This window comes from Salvelinus alpinus, chromosome 7 (genome assembly GCF_045679555.1).
Source record: "Salvelinus alpinus chromosome 7, SLU_Salpinus.1, whole genome shotgun sequence".
Lineage (NCBI taxonomy): Eukaryota > Metazoa > Chordata > Actinopteri > Salmoniformes > Salmonidae > Salvelinus > Salvelinus alpinus.
The window spans coordinates 70,605,783-70,620,759 of record NC_092092.1 but is presented as its reverse complement, the minus strand read 5'-3'; the positions used below and the strand labels follow the sequence as shown (position 1 = coordinate 70,620,759).

The window sequence follows — 14,977 nt, the reverse complement described above, 5'->3', positions numbered from 1 at the left end:
TGTTATATATCACAGCACATGCCTCTTCCACCACTCCCTGTTCCACTACTGTTATCTATCACAGTACATGCTTCTTCCACCACTCCCTGTTCCACTACTGGTATCTATCACAGTACATGCTTCTTCCACCACTCCCTGTTCCACTACTGTTATATATCACAGTACATGCCTCTTCCACCACTCCCTGTTCCACTACTGTTATATATCACAGTACATGCTTCTTCCACCACTCCCTGTTCCACTACTGGTATCTATCACAGTACATGCTTCTTCCACCACTCCCTGTTCCACTACTGTTATATATCACAGTACATGCCTCTTCCACCACTCCCTGTTCCACTACTGTTATATATCACAGTACATGCTTCTTCCACCACTCCCTGTTCCACTACTGTTATCTATTACAGTACATGCCTCTTCCACCACGCCCTGTTCCACTACTGTTATATATCACAGTACATGATTATTCCACCACTCCCTGTTCCACTACTGTTATCTATTACAGTACATGCCTCTTCCACCACTCCCTGTTCCACTACTGTTATCTATCACAGTACATGCTTCTTCCACCACTCCCTGTTCCGCTACAGTTATATATTACAGTACATGCCTCTTCCACCACTCCCTGTTCCACTACAGTTATCTATTACAGTACATGCCTCTTCCACCACTCCCTGTTCCACTACAGTTATCTATTACAGTACATGCCTCTTCCACCACTCCCTGTTCCACTACAGTTATCTATTACAGTACATGCCTCTTCCACCACTCCCTGTTCCACTACTGTTACCTATTACATTTCAGTGACGCCTCTGTGGAATTTATTATGTTTGCACATTCTTTAAATCTCCCTTCCTCTCTCTAGCGCTTTCTCTACCACTCTCTATCTCTTCATCTTTCTCTACCACTATCTCTTCATCTTTCTCTACCACTCACATTTTGGGTTCCAGAGTGGTGCAGTGGTCCAAGGCACTGCATCTTAGTGCTAGGGGCATCACTACAGACCCTGGTTTGATTCCAGGCTGTATCACCACCGGCTGTGATTGGGAGTCCTACAGGGCGGCGCACAATTGTCCCAGCGTCGTTAGGGTTTGGACAGGGTAGGCCGTCATTGTAACTAAGAATTTCCTAGTTAAATAAAGGTTAAATAAAAATGTGTCTTACTCTGTCATGCAATCTATGCGTAGTGGGTGTGGAGTCAGGCACAGGAAGCAGAGGGTAAAGAACACTGTTTTATTCCGGCGCAGGGACAATGGTCACGCCAAAACACCAGGCGCAAATAACAAGACCGGCCCAAAACCAGGACCCAACCAGTCCGGAGGAAAAAAAAAAAACAAAGAAAATCGCACAACCACAAACATGAACAGAGGAAGAATGAGCCCGCACAAAGAGCAGGCGGTCATACCGGCTTAAATAGCCCAACTAAAACCTAAACAAGAAACAGGTGTAACCAATAAGACAAAAACAACAGAAAAGGGAAAAAGGGATCGGTGACGACGACCGCCGAGCGCCGCACGAACAGGAAGAGGAGCCACCTTCGGTGGGAGTCGTGACATACTCTCTTTCTCTATCACTCTCTTCATATTTGTATCTCTTTATCTTCCTCTCTCTATCTCTCTATCTTTCTCTATCACTCTCTATCGCTCTCTGTTCATCTTTATCGCTCATTGTGTGGGATATATTGCCTCACTGCCACCTCTGTCAAACTGAAAATGAAAGTATTACCCAAGTTTGTATAACACAAAGGCATGGAAGGAGAGAAAGAACAGTGAGAAAGAACGTGGACGAGGAAGAGATGCTGGCTCTGAGTTATAATCTCCAGTGAACTCTTTTATTCTTGGATTGTCTCTGTTGTTCTGTGTTCTGTGTTCTGGAACTGGGACCACTCCAAACAGGAGAAAGGTAAACCTCAGCGGATTAGCAATGTCAGCAGCAAACTTTTGAAATCGTTTCCTTGAATTTGAACTGAACCTTCAAATGAAGTAATAGTCTCTAGATCTGGGTACAGGATAATAATTCCCTCATGGAAAAAAGTATTTATTGTGTATGTATGAATGTATCACTGATAGTCTCCCGTTGTGTGGTATGAGAATGTAGTCAAGGAGATGATGTATGAATCACGGTATGTTTCCATTACTCTGTAGTGAATGGGTAACATCAGGGCACCATTTAATAGTTTTCCTATTATACTGGACTATAATTCTTATTTCTAAAACCGAAGGTGATTCTCTCCTGTTCTACCATATATTATATCTCTTTTTTAATCAGTGAGGGTTTCTCTTAAAGAGATTAGCCATATTATTTTATTCATGATAATCAGATTCACAATTGCAAATGATCTCACGTAATTGTTCCCCTATAGTTGAGTTCAGGATTAAAAGATAATCAGGCTTTGAACCATACTGTACTAGCCAGTTTACATTTCTGGTAAACCAGCATTTCCTTTGAAACAGTGCCAGCAGGTGGGTGAAGATAGGAAGTGAATCTACTCCTATAAACCACACACACACAGACACACACACAAACACACACACACACATTTGGGTTCTTAGTTGTTCTCAGATGGCTGTTCTTAGTTCTCCGACTTTCCGTACCAGGATGTTTTAATGTGACGTATTATGAGATCTCATACACACAATGCCACTGATGAAGAGGATGAAATCTAACCCGAACCCTGGAAATACTTCTTCATAGAAGGTTATTCTGGGGAAGTTGTGAAAATGACTAAAGGAAGAGGAGTTTACTGAGGATTATTGTAATGTTGTATCATACTAAGTCATGGTCTCGTTACGTCTGTTCCTCAGATGCAGCAATTGGGAGGGGAGGAGTGTCTGGTCCCTCAGCCTCGTGGGAGTTTACCCAAAGCCTGTGCGATAGGATTGGCTTCTGTGGTGACGGCGGCTATCTTGGTTTGGGAGCCTGAGGGCTTCTTCAGACACGTTTTCGCAGCAATACTCATCCTGACTGTGGGGCCCTTGCTGCACGGAGTGTTTCTTCTCTCAGAGGAATGTCTTCATCATGCAACTACCAGGTGAGGGAACTTATTAACTTTCATACTCACAAAACATGGTAGGCAAATAAATTGATTTACATGGATATTTACATGTTATTTACATGGATATTTACATGTTACCTGCCCTCCCTCTCTCTCTCTCTCGCTTCCTTTCCCTCTCTCCTCTCTCTCTTTCTCTCTGCCCAGGTACCGTGGTCGGAGGCTGGGTCAGATGGTGACAGCCTGTGTGGGTGTATGTACCCTCCTGGGTGTGGGGTTGGCAGTGCTGCTGTTTATCTTGACCAAGCCCCAGCCCTGGAGGGACCAGTGGAGCATGGTTATCCTGGCCTGTGTCCTCTACCCTCTACTCAAAACCCTGGGAGTACTGGTGAGATAACAAGCTCCTGATCTGGAACTCTCACACACAGTATGAGCCAACACAAGACCCTATGTGTCTCCAGGTTGAGTTTTAATCAGCAGTCTAGTTCTCCAAACCCTTTCCTTTATGCCACTAATAACACAGTTTACCTTCGTAAAGCCAATGAAGGTGAATGATGCTATACGAGACTGTAGCTTACATGCTGCTGTAAAATGTTGACTGTGTGTTAGTGTGGTTCATGTTAGCTCATAGTTGTGTTTTTTTTAATTTGCACATCACTGTTGTGGTTTCTGTACATTGAAACCCGAAAGAGGAACCTCTATTGCCCTCCAGTCAGCAGAAGTGGCATGGACTTGTTTTGAAATACACCAGGCAGGTTTAATTTTGTTGTGGTTAATTTCTTCTGAAAATCATTTAGGGAAGAAAACTAGTTTTCCTTCATTCCTATCTTTTTATCCCAGATTTCCTGCATGTCTATCTCTTGGCCTGTGAGTAATTCTGTTCCTTTTCCGGTTGTTGTTTCTCTCTCCCATGTTCAGGGTCCGTCTGAGGTGGAGGTGTCAGAGATCTGTGAGACGAGAAAGATGAACGTGGCTCATGGCCTGGCTTGGTCTTTCCACCTGGGCTACCTCAACCTGGTTCTGCCTCGTAAGTAGCATCAATTCATGTAGTGCGCTTATTTAATAAATGAAAAAGCTGTCATGTCAACGTTGTGTTCCTGTTCAAATTTACATGTATCCCATTGTGCGTGTGTGTGTTTCTCTGGTAGGGTTGGAGGGTTCTATCACAGCGTTCCGTGCTTCACATAATGCAGGTCCGTTTGAGACCAGGGGTTCCAGAAAGCTCCTCATTCTCCTCCCTCTCAACGCAAACATTACTCACACGCTGGAGGACGAGGACACCAACATCCATTTCCTTGACAACCTCCCTGACACAGAGATCGACAGGGCAGGTGTCAGGGGGCGTGTCTACAAGCACAGTGTCTACACCGTATTGGACAAGGACAGACAGGTAGGCGGGATTCATTTAGTCACCTTCTCAAACACTATCTCAAAGTGAAATGCATCACACTGGCGCCACTATGTGGTCAAATTGTGAATCAACAGTGAGTGCTTATGAAGCACTGGAAAAGACTAAAACAAACATGGAAAAGCCCAACACTTGCACCATAGTGGACAAATGTGTGGACAATCTATAAACCCATTTGCAGATTTTTTTACACTGAAACGCCTAATCACAGTATCTCGTGTGTGTGTGTGTGTCTGTAGGCCCATCACTGTGTTGTGGAGTATGCCACCCCTCTGCTGACCCTGTATAAGATGTCTCAGGAGAGCAGTGCAGGGTTTGGGGAGAAGGACAGGAGAGAGCAGGTGCTGCTGTTCTACAGGACTCTACAGGACATACTGGACCGCTCACTGGAGTGCAGGAACCGCTACCGACTCATCCTCCTCAACGGTTAGATATCATGCTATTTACATGTTACCTGCCTTTCTCTCGCTCTCTCTCTCTCTCTCTCTGTATAAAAAATAATTTCCTCCTATGTGCCCAATAGTACGACCTATGAACCCTATATAATTTCTACTTCCTGTAGATGAACATGAGGATGACCCTCACTACCTGTCCAACTCCATTCTGAAGAACCTGGATCAGCAGGAGAAAGAAGAGTTCTATGTTCCCCCTTTCATCCCTCAGCCTGAGGTGGACCACCCATTCTATGCCCTGCCCATCATAGACAACTGGCGCCGAGCTGAGCCAATGAGCAGGGTGCCTACGATCATGATCAGTCATGACATGCCACGTACGCTCAGGGAACCGGTTGAGAATTCGGAAGACCTTTCTCCATGAGACGGGTCTAGAGAGATAAACAAAATAAATTGCACTTATGCACAACAGCAGCAGCACTAAACCAGGCTGCAAGGTAGGAAGCACTCAAAGCCATCTCAAAGTAGAGCAACAAGGCATTGCCTTCCCCTTTACCCTGCCACTCATTGCTTAACATACAGTGCATTTGGAAAGTATTCAGACCCCTTGACTTTTTCCACATTCTGTTACGTTAGTCTTATTCTAAAATTTATTAAATTGTTTTTCTTCCTCAATCTACACACAATACCCCATAATGACAAAGCATAAACAGGTTTTGTAGATTTTTTGGGCAAATTTATAAAACGTATCAAAATAAATATAACATTTACATAAGTATTCAGACCCTTTACTCAGCACTTTATTGAAGCACCTTTGGCAGCGATTACAGCCTCAAGTCTTCTTGGGTATGACACTACAAGCTTGTCACACCTGTATCTGGGGAGCTTCTCCCATTCTTCTCTGCAGATCCTCTCAAGCTCTGTCAGGTTGGATGGGGAGCGTTGTTGCACAGCTATTTTCAGGTCTCTCCAGAGATGTTCGATTGAGTTCAAGCCCGGGCTCTGGCTGGACCACTCAAGGACATTCAGAAACTTGTCCCGAAGCCACTCCTACGTTGTCTTGGCTGTGTGCTTAGGGTCGTGAACCTTCTCCCCAGTCTGAGGTCCTGAGTGCTCTGGAGCAGGTTTTCATCAAGGATCTCTCTGTACTTTGCTCTGTTCATCTTTCCCTCGATCCTGACTGGTCTCCCAGTCCCTGCCACTGAAAAACATCCCCACAGCATGATACTGCCACCACCAGGCTTCACAGTAGGGATGGTGCCAGGTTTCCTCCAGACGTTACGCTTGGCATTCAGGCCAAAGAGTTCAATCTTGGTTTCATCAGACCAGAGAATCTTGTTTCTCATGGTCTGAGAGTCTTTAGGTGCCTTTTGGAAAACTCCATACAGGCTGTCATGTGCCTTTTACTGAGGAGTGGCTTCCGTCTGGCTTCATCAGACCAGAGAGAAGAGTCGTGGTGGTTCCAAACTTATTCCATTTAAGAATGATGGAGGCCACTGTGTTATTGGGGACCTTTGATGCTGCAGAAATGTTTTGATGCCTCGACACAATCCTGTCTCGGAGCTCTACGGACAATTCCTTCGACCTTATGGCTTGGTTTTTGCTCTGACATGCACTGTCAACTGTGAGACCTTATATAGACAGGTGTGTGCCTTTCCAAATCATGTCCATTCAATTGAGTTGAGTTTACCAATCAAGTTGTAGAAACATCTCAAGGATGATCAATGGAAACAGGATGCACCTGAGATCAATTTAGAGTCTCATAGCAAAGGGTCTCAATACTTATATATTTATGTTTTTTATGTTTTCGCTTTGTCAATGTGGGGTATTGTGTGTACATTGATGAGGTAAAACATTTATTTTATAAATTTTAGAATAAGGCTGTAACGTCACAAAATGTGGAAAAAGTCAAGGGGTCTGAATACTTTCCGAATGCTCTGTACGAGGGTCAGATTGCATACAAACAGAGGAATAACAGAACATTGTTAATGGTGTAACACAATCCTGTGTTGGCTGTAACGTTTGGCCACATACTGTAAGTGTTGTGTTTCTGTATGTATACAAACAAACAGGGTCAAGTTACAACAACAACCCTGCTCATTCCTCTCATTGTGTGCATGTTGTTCTACACTCAGTTCTGTAATTCATCTGTCCGTACTGTATGTATGGGCTCCCGAGTGACGCAGTGGTCTAAGGCGCTGCATCTCATTGCAAGAGGTGTCACTACAGTCCCCGGTTCGAATCCAGGCTGTATCACATCCGGCCGTGATTGGGAGTCCCATAGGGCAGCGCACAATTGGCACAGCGTCGTCCGGGTTTGGCCGGGGTAGGCCGTCATTGTAAATAAGAATTTGTTCTTAACTGACTTGCCTAGTTGAATAAAAAATAACGCTTTGATGGATTTACATTGTTTGCACAGACAGAATGTGCATGCTTGAACCATGGGGCAGAGAAGAGAGAGAGGAGGGAGAGAAGAGAGAGCCTGAGGGACACTGAATATTAACAGCCTAATTATTCCAAATAGTAGTGGTACGGAAGTAGGTGTGATGGTAATGATGGTGGTAGTAGTATTACTGATGTAATGGTGAGAATGACAGTTAGTTATAGTTTCATTTTATGTGTTTAAACTTTTATCTTTATTATATTTCCACTATTGACTGTTACCATTTTATTGTTGTTGTTATTTTTATTTTTTATTTATATGTAATTTATCTACTACCATTTTATATTCTTATTATTCATTATTTTATTACAATGTATAATGTATACATTGTTGCTTTTGCAATGTACAACGCAATGTTTTTCATGCCAATAAAGGAACTTGAATTTGAGAGAGAGAGTGAGAGAGAGAAAGATCCCATATCTGCATGCCTGGCCCGGGGCTAGGGAGTGAGCTGAGAGCTGAGCCTGGGCTGATCATTCAGAGGAGAACAGAGCCTGAGTCACAAGTTACCAGTCATGTTATCCATCTACAGCGCACACACACACACACACACACACGGTCCGGATGATTTCTTTAGAAACACCTCTTTGTGATTGCATCAGATACCATATCCATTTGATTGAGTGAATGACATAAACACACTGCTAACTTGGATACTGTTTAGAAAAGTTGAAACTATACAGTAGGTGTATGGATTCAAGGTTGTAGATTTTCTTAGACAGCAACACATGACCTGCTGATTGACCATACAGGAGCTAGCAAGCAGGTGACAGACTGGGACTGGTCTGGCGTGTTCTGGGCTGACAGGGTCCACTTCAATGAATGTGCTTGGAGGACATTTTTACAGAAATAGGGCACATCAGTGATACACTCTTAGAAAAAAGGGTTCCAAAAGAGTTCTTCGGCTGTCCCCATAGGAGAACCCTTTTTGGTTCCAGTTGGAACCTTTTGGGGTTTCATGTAGAACTCTCTGTGGGAAGGCTTCTACATGAAACTCAAAATGCTTCTACCTGGAACCAAAAAGGGTTCTTCCTTTTTGGTTTTACAGTAGATAGCAAATTTTTTCTAAGAGTGTATATTTTTACAGTAGCATTTGATTCATTTCCTGAATTAGGTCAATCGTTTCCTGAATTAGGTAAATCAGTTGAGAACCTTGGAACACCTGTTCTCAATCTGATGAGGAAGCTGATGATATCTGTGAGCAAACACACACACACACACACACACATGGACGCACACACTTACACACACAAAAAACATGGGAAATGCAAGCAGAGAGGATGTCTGCATCAGCCCAGCCAGACACAGTGGTAAACTCTACAGACCAACACATTCTGTAGTTTCCATTCACTTCCATAGAAAAACGGTGAACTTCCTATTTACTGTTTAGACATCATAATGATCTGGGCAGGGCTGAAGATGATAGGCTGGTGGTGTACAGCTGGTGTCCCAAAAGGGTCAATTTCCTTTTCTGTGACTCATAACTGAATGCTGTTACAGTCAGACTCCGTCCTGGGACACAGGTCCAGCCATAAATTCTCGACAGGTCCAGCAACACCTGAGCCTAAAAATAGCACATAGGTTTATAGATAGTGTGAGACTTGTATTCTCATTTCTAATACACACTACAAGGCCTGTGTGTGAAAGAGTGGCGTGCTTAGAAAACATTTACTCTTCCAGATACTCATTAATTTCACCATGTCTGAAACAATGTGGTGTGGGTGTTGAAAGATCCAAGGGAGAGAGGGAGAGGGAGAGGGGGGAGGGGGGAGGGGGAAGGGAGGATCCAAGATTCATTGGAAATTCCCTTCCTGCCTGATCAGTGAGTGTCAGGCCATGTGATGTGATTCACCTGTGACTCAGCCCAGGTAAGGCTCGTGGCTGGCTGGCTGGCATTGTCTAGACCGGCAGGCACAGGTAGAGGGAACAGAGCAGTGAGTGTATTCCAGTGTATTCCGGGAACCCTCAGGTGACATATTTAGAAAGGGATTCATCAAAAGGGAATTAAGCCAACCACCTCCAATATACAATCAATCATGTTATGGGGGATATTGAACCTTAGCCTATCTTTTTAGGCCTACATTAGGCCTGGGTATCCATAATTCTGTCATCAATTACATTTATGCTTAGAACAGTATAAAACCATTTTTTATAAATACACTATACATACAAAAGTATGTGGACATCCCTTCAAATTAACGGATTCAGCGACTTCAGCCACACCAATTGCTGTCATGTGTATAAAATCGAGCACACAGCCATGCAATCTCCATAGACAAACATTGGCAGTAGAATGGCCTTACTGAAGGGCTGTGACTTTCAACTTGGCACCATCATAGGATGCCACCTTACAAAACAAGTCAGTTCAACAAATTTCTGCCCTGCTAGAGCTGCCCTGGTCAACTGTAAGTACTGTTATTGTGTAGTGGAAACATCTAGGCGCAACAACGGTTCAGCCGCGAAGTGGTAGTCCCACTACCAAGTTCTAAACTGCCTCTGAAAGCAACGTCAGCACAAGAACTGTTCATCAGGAGCTTCATGAAATGGGTTTCCATGGCCGAGCAGCCGCACACAAGCCTAAGATCACATTGCGCAGTGCCAAGCGTAGGCTGGAGTGGTGTAAAGCTCACCACCATTAGACTCTGGAGCAGTGGAAACGCGTTCTCTGGAGTGATGAATCACGCTTCACCATCTGGCAGTCAGTCGGACGAATCTGGGTTTGGTGGATGCCAGGAGAACGCTACCTGCCCGGGTGCATAGTGTCAACTGTAAAGTTTGGTGGAGGAGGAATAATGGTCTGGGGCTGTTTTTCATGGTTTGGGCTAGGTCCCTTAGTTCCAATGAAGGGAAATCTTAACACTACAGCATACAATGACATACTAGACAATTCTGTGCTTCCAACTTTCTTTCTTTTTTTCACCTTTATTTAACCAGGTAGGCTAGTTGAGAACAAGTTCTCATTTACAACTGCGACCTGGTCAAGATGAAGCAAAGCAGTGCGACACAAACAACACATGGAATAAACAAAACATACAGTCAATAATACAATAGGGGAAAAATTATCATAATTTAAAAAATATATATATATATATATATTTGTGGCAAGTTTGGGAAAGGCCCTTTCCTGTTTCAGCATGACAATGCCCCTGTGCACAAAGCGAGGTCCATACAGAAATGGTTTGTCGAGATCGATGTGGAAGAACTTGACTGACCTGCAAAGAGCCCTGACCTCAACCCCATCGGACACCTTTGGGATGGATTGGAACGCCAACTGCGAGCCAGGCCTAATCGCCCAACATCAGTGCCTGACCTCACGAATGCTCTTGTGGCTGAATGGAAGCAAGTCCCTGCAGCAATGTTCCAACATCTAGTGGACTGCCTTCCCAGAAGAGTGGGGGTTGTTGTAGCAGCAAAGGGGGGACCAATTCCATATTAATGGCAATGATTTTAGAATGAGATGTTCGATGAGCAGGTGTCCACATACTTTTGGTCATTTAGTGTATGAGCGTTGGATACTTTTATTTTATTGATAACCTAACAATAAACCTTTCTAATAACATAAATGGCACAGAATACTCGATTAAACGGGTGATGTTGTCAGTACTGAGCGGCCAGTCAGTGCAATGTCTAGGCATGTGGCGTGAGGCTGATTCAACCCCTTTCAGCAGTTGCTCACCGTCGCGCTGCTATGGTAACCAAGGAGGCAGTCCCACACGTGAGCAGCTGAAGCAACCAAGGATTACTATTTAAACACCGTGAGCGCTCCAGCGACTTCAATCAACTGACTTCTACATGGAGGGAATAGACCGAAAATCACAATGGTCTATACCCCGGCTTTGGTCCTCGGACACGGAATGATCATTATGTCTGAAGAGGATAGCGTAGTCGAGCGAAAGTTTCTATATCAAATCACATCGAGCGACAAAAAAGATACGCGTCGGGGCAGCCTTGAAAGTTGCGAATTCATCAAGGAAAGGAACTCCTCAAGTAAGGCTCTGTTCTGAAATCTACATTTGTATTTCATCGGATATATGTACTGTTATAAATAATGGCTTATTATAACTGTCAGTTAATTCTGGTGACTTTATAGGCCTTTTGTCAACTTTAGCCTAGGACTCAGGTTTTGACCATTCCAAGCGGTGGTAGATATTAATGTAGCTGATGCAGCCATATAGTCTACTGTGTAGCCGACTGCTCATGACTGTCAGTTGATGGTCTGTTCTTGAAAGTTCATGAATTAAACAGAGCTCTGTCTCGTTTAAAGTTGCTAATACATTGCCTTATTTTGACGATCAATGTAAAAAAAAAAATGTGCACAATAGATAAGAATAGTCTGTTACAATGCAATGCAACGCTTTTTGAATAGTAGGCCTAAGTGGAATAGTATAGGCCTTACCAAATGTCTGTAATACAAAAGTATAGGCGGTACAACTTCAACTCATGGTTCATCAGCAATATATTGATATTAACAGACTCTTTTTCAGGTCTGGACTCTGAAATGACTCTTGACTGTGAGGAGAGAATACTCCAGCAGGACATGATCAGGCAGATCGAGAGTTGTCTCTCTGAAGCTAAAGAATCGAATCTGCGCTGCCGAGTGCTGCTACTTCCCCGCCCGCTGACCGCAAAGGTTGCCCGGGACGTGGTGCGTTCCTCAGTTGGAGAACCGTGTGGGCTCCGCGGGGCCTTCATACAGGTATATTTGGAGACAAAACAGGGCCTTCAGCTGCAGACGCTGGGCACTATATCGCCCGACCCGACCGTCACTCCTACCTTCGAGCTGTCCGTAGTGTTCAAGCTGGACAAAGACGGTTGGCCTCCTCTCAAGCACATATTCGTTACCGACAAGTTGTTGAAACTACGACCCCAATACCGGCTGGTCAAGAAGAAATTGTATTCCTCCGCGAGCCCTGTCATACACGAGTTTTGCTGAGAGATCATTTCTGATCAGGGATCAACATGTGGCATGTTTCTACATTCCTTTTAGGAAAAAAAGCTCTGCACAACTTTGATGTTTTTTTTTGTGTACTAAATGTATGTCAATATACATCTGTATTAGAGTTTTAAAATTCTAATGAAAGTTTTGCACTGTATATGCACTGGAAAATGACTGGAACAGTCAGCTCAATTGTGAAACGAAATATATTATGTGTAGGTAAAAATGAGGGAATAGTTACCCTAAAAGTTTTGTATGGCTGGAATTTGAGTTGACCTAGTTAGAAAAAAAGCACAGAATGCATGTTACCTTGCTGGTTCTAGCAGGGGTTGAAATGTGTTAAAGTTCTGTACAAATGTAGGATCTTCATTTGAGCCAGTTAGCTGCAACAGGAAATGTGAATTATGTCAATTATAATTAATGGACAGTTTTGTAAGGCATGATATATTTTTCGTAAGAGGAAATCATATCTAAAATTTCAAAGTGGGAATAAAACTTCAGAAGCCATTTTGAACCTCAAATACAAGTAAAACATTTTCTGCATTGCATGGTTCTCAAAATAAGATCCTACATCTGTACAATAACAGCCATAGTTTTTTTTTTTGCACATATTTTGTTTAACCATGGAAAACTCATGTTGGATGTGAAAGCAGAGGGAAGGCAAGCTGGTATTGCCCCTAACCCTGTGTGCAAATGTTTGTCTTGCAGTATTGTTAAAGTGAAATCTCTTTTTTTTGCACAGTATCGTTTTCAGTGTTGCCATACTCTTTTAATCATTACAGCTGTCAAACATCAATGTCTACACTTTATACCCAAGACCTGAAGGGCTCAACTTGGGTCTGTCAAAATATAGACTGACATTACCATTGTTTTCAATTCTCCTAATCTCTAATAAACAGTTGAGCAAAACACAATGAAATGAGAAACTAAACAGCTGTACATAAAGTTCAACACTCAGTTACTACTCTATTGTACTCCCACTAACATACAGTAGACATCCCACTGGGCACACCATGTCATGTCAACGTGGAAATGGGGGTCATTTTTGGTTGAGATCAAGGAGATTTCAACCTTTTATTAACCCACTCCAGACAGCCAGAAGTTTGTTGAATTCCCAATGGGTTATCACTGCTTTCAACCATCTAAAAGCACAACCAAATTCCAATGGAAAAACTGTCTGATTTAGTTCTCATCTAAATATATTATCACTGCACTTCAAGGATTTAAAAGCACAACGTTCAAATGGGAATACAATGTCAGATGTTTATTTAAATAACCAAATTACCTGGATAACAGTTGGTTGAGATTACATTAATAGTGCAAGTGATCAATGCTGGTTGAGATTCTGCACAGATGTTTAATATTATGATCTCTACAGACCTGCGACCTTCGCATGCCCTCTGGAACATTAAGGCTCTCTGTGATTACGTAAGACGTTGATAGTTATAGTAACCTCAGTGTGGCCATGGATGTGCTACTCATTTTAAGGTTGAATATTTTTTTTTACATTAGTTTGTAAGAGCCTTAGCTTTAGGCTATTTACAGTATTACAAAAGTCATATCGCATTGTGTTCGTTTGACAACTCAACCAAATATCAACATTTAAAAGAGATAGATTTACTGCTTGGATAGTTTAATCTGTCACTGGTTTAATCCTATTATTTAACTTGAGTTTTTTGGTTAATTTGGAAAATCCAGCATGATTTGTTAATAGGCTTTTTACTGTATTGCAAAAGTGATATTGAATTAGGTTTGGTTGTCAACGCAACCAAATAAACATTTGAAGGAGATGTATATTTTGTGTCCAACTCAACTAAAACATTAAAGAATAGGACTAAATCAAATTAAACTATTTAAAATGCAATTAAAGTTTGATTTAATTTAGTCCTATTAACATTTTGGTTGAAATAGAGACATGAATCCAACATATTCATTACTAACTTGAAGATGACATTTGAAATCAACCAAAGCTTGAAACCCAAGACCTATGTGTATGGTTTATTTTGAGTTGAACCCTGGGTTGAATTGAAAAAATAGCTGTTGATGACTTTGCAAAGGCTATATAGGACTAAACATTATTATTGATATTACTTATAGGAGTATGGTTATACTTCATTTGCTCTGTTAAACCTATCCTTTGGAATGACTTCGATAGCAACAGTCAATTATGTAGTTAAGAGATCTCTCAATAATACATTTCTCATGATAGCACATTGTTAGTCAGTGACAAATATCAAAGCTGGGCTTGGTTAAAACTGGATGGGAGACCAAATGGATAGCTGTGTAGACCAACTCTGCAGTAGGTGCTGCTGCCCAGTCTATTGTTTTTTTAACGGATAGTGGACATAACGGTGAAGATCAGACATTGTTTCAAAAGGTACAAATGAAACAGAATTTATACACAGTTTATCTATGTGCAAAATTGGTTACCATGATTACATAATTCTGTGGTTGAAAATTCACCCTCAAAACAAGTTGATTACTTTTTGCAAATCCACTGTATTTTCCATAGAAATAAGAATGAATAGAAAGGGCGTCTCCATTCAAGTCAATGATGGCATAATGGGTGGACTGGCAGCCATTGAGTGTACCCATGCCAGGAAGTAAAAACAGGAAGTGTACCTTTCAATCTGTGCTGTGATTTGTTAAGTCAACTCAATTGATATTACAAAAAATACATTCCATGAGTCACATTAGTTAGCATCAGTTGAATGAACATTCTACATCATCATGGCAATCCACCATCAGTTGATAGAACATTCCAAAATACCATGGCAATTATTGCATCACATAACCAGGCAGCCAT

General features: G+C 42.3%; 2 protein-coding genes across 2 annotated transcripts; both read left to right on the top strand.

Annotated features, from left to right (window-relative positions):
* Window positions 1-1,520: 1,520 nt before the first annotated feature.
* Window positions 1,521-7,623, top strand: LOC139581572 (stimulator of interferon genes protein-like). Its single transcript, XM_071411490.1, has 7 exons — window positions 1,521-1,902; window positions 2,805-3,031; window positions 3,200-3,380; window positions 3,911-4,019; window positions 4,141-4,382; window positions 4,640-4,826; window positions 4,963-7,623. Exons 2-7 carry the CDS (start codon window positions 2,805-2,807, stop codon window positions 5,214-5,216), a joined length of 1,200 nt encoding a protein of 399 aa, XP_071267591.1. The 5' UTR covers window positions 1,521-1,902; the 3' UTR covers window positions 5,217-7,623.
* Window positions 7,624-10,978: 3,355 nt separating this feature from the next.
* On the top strand, window positions 10,979-13,085 carry LOC139581571 (DNA damage-inducible transcript 4-like protein). Its single transcript, XM_071411489.1, has 2 exons — window positions 10,979-11,222; window positions 11,720-13,085. Exons 1-2 carry the CDS (start codon window positions 11,054-11,056, stop codon window positions 12,166-12,168), a joined length of 618 nt encoding a protein of 205 aa, XP_071267590.1. The 5' UTR covers window positions 10,979-11,053; the 3' UTR covers window positions 12,169-13,085.
* Window positions 13,086-14,977: the final 1,892 nt, after the last annotated feature.

Coding starts and splice junctions, on each gene's coding strand:
- LOC139581571 (XM_071411489.1), top strand. CDS start 11,054: ATGGTCTATACCCCGGCTTTGGTCCTCGGACACGGAATGATCATTATG. Junction 11,223..11,719: donor CAAGGAAAGGAACTCCTCAA/GTAAGGCTCTGT, acceptor ACTCTTTTTCAG/GTCTGGACTCTGAAATGACT.
- LOC139581572 (XM_071411490.1), top strand. CDS start 2,805: ATGCAGCAATTGGGAGGGGAGGAGTGTCTGGTCCCTCAGCCTCGTGGG. Junction 3,381..3,910: donor TCAAAACCCTGGGAGTACTG/GTGAGATAACAA, acceptor TCCCATGTTCAG/GGTCCGTCTGAGGTGGAGGT. Junction 4,383..4,639: donor TATTGGACAAGGACAGACAG/GTAGGCGGGATT, acceptor GTGTGTCTGTAG/GCCCATCACTGTGTTGTGGA.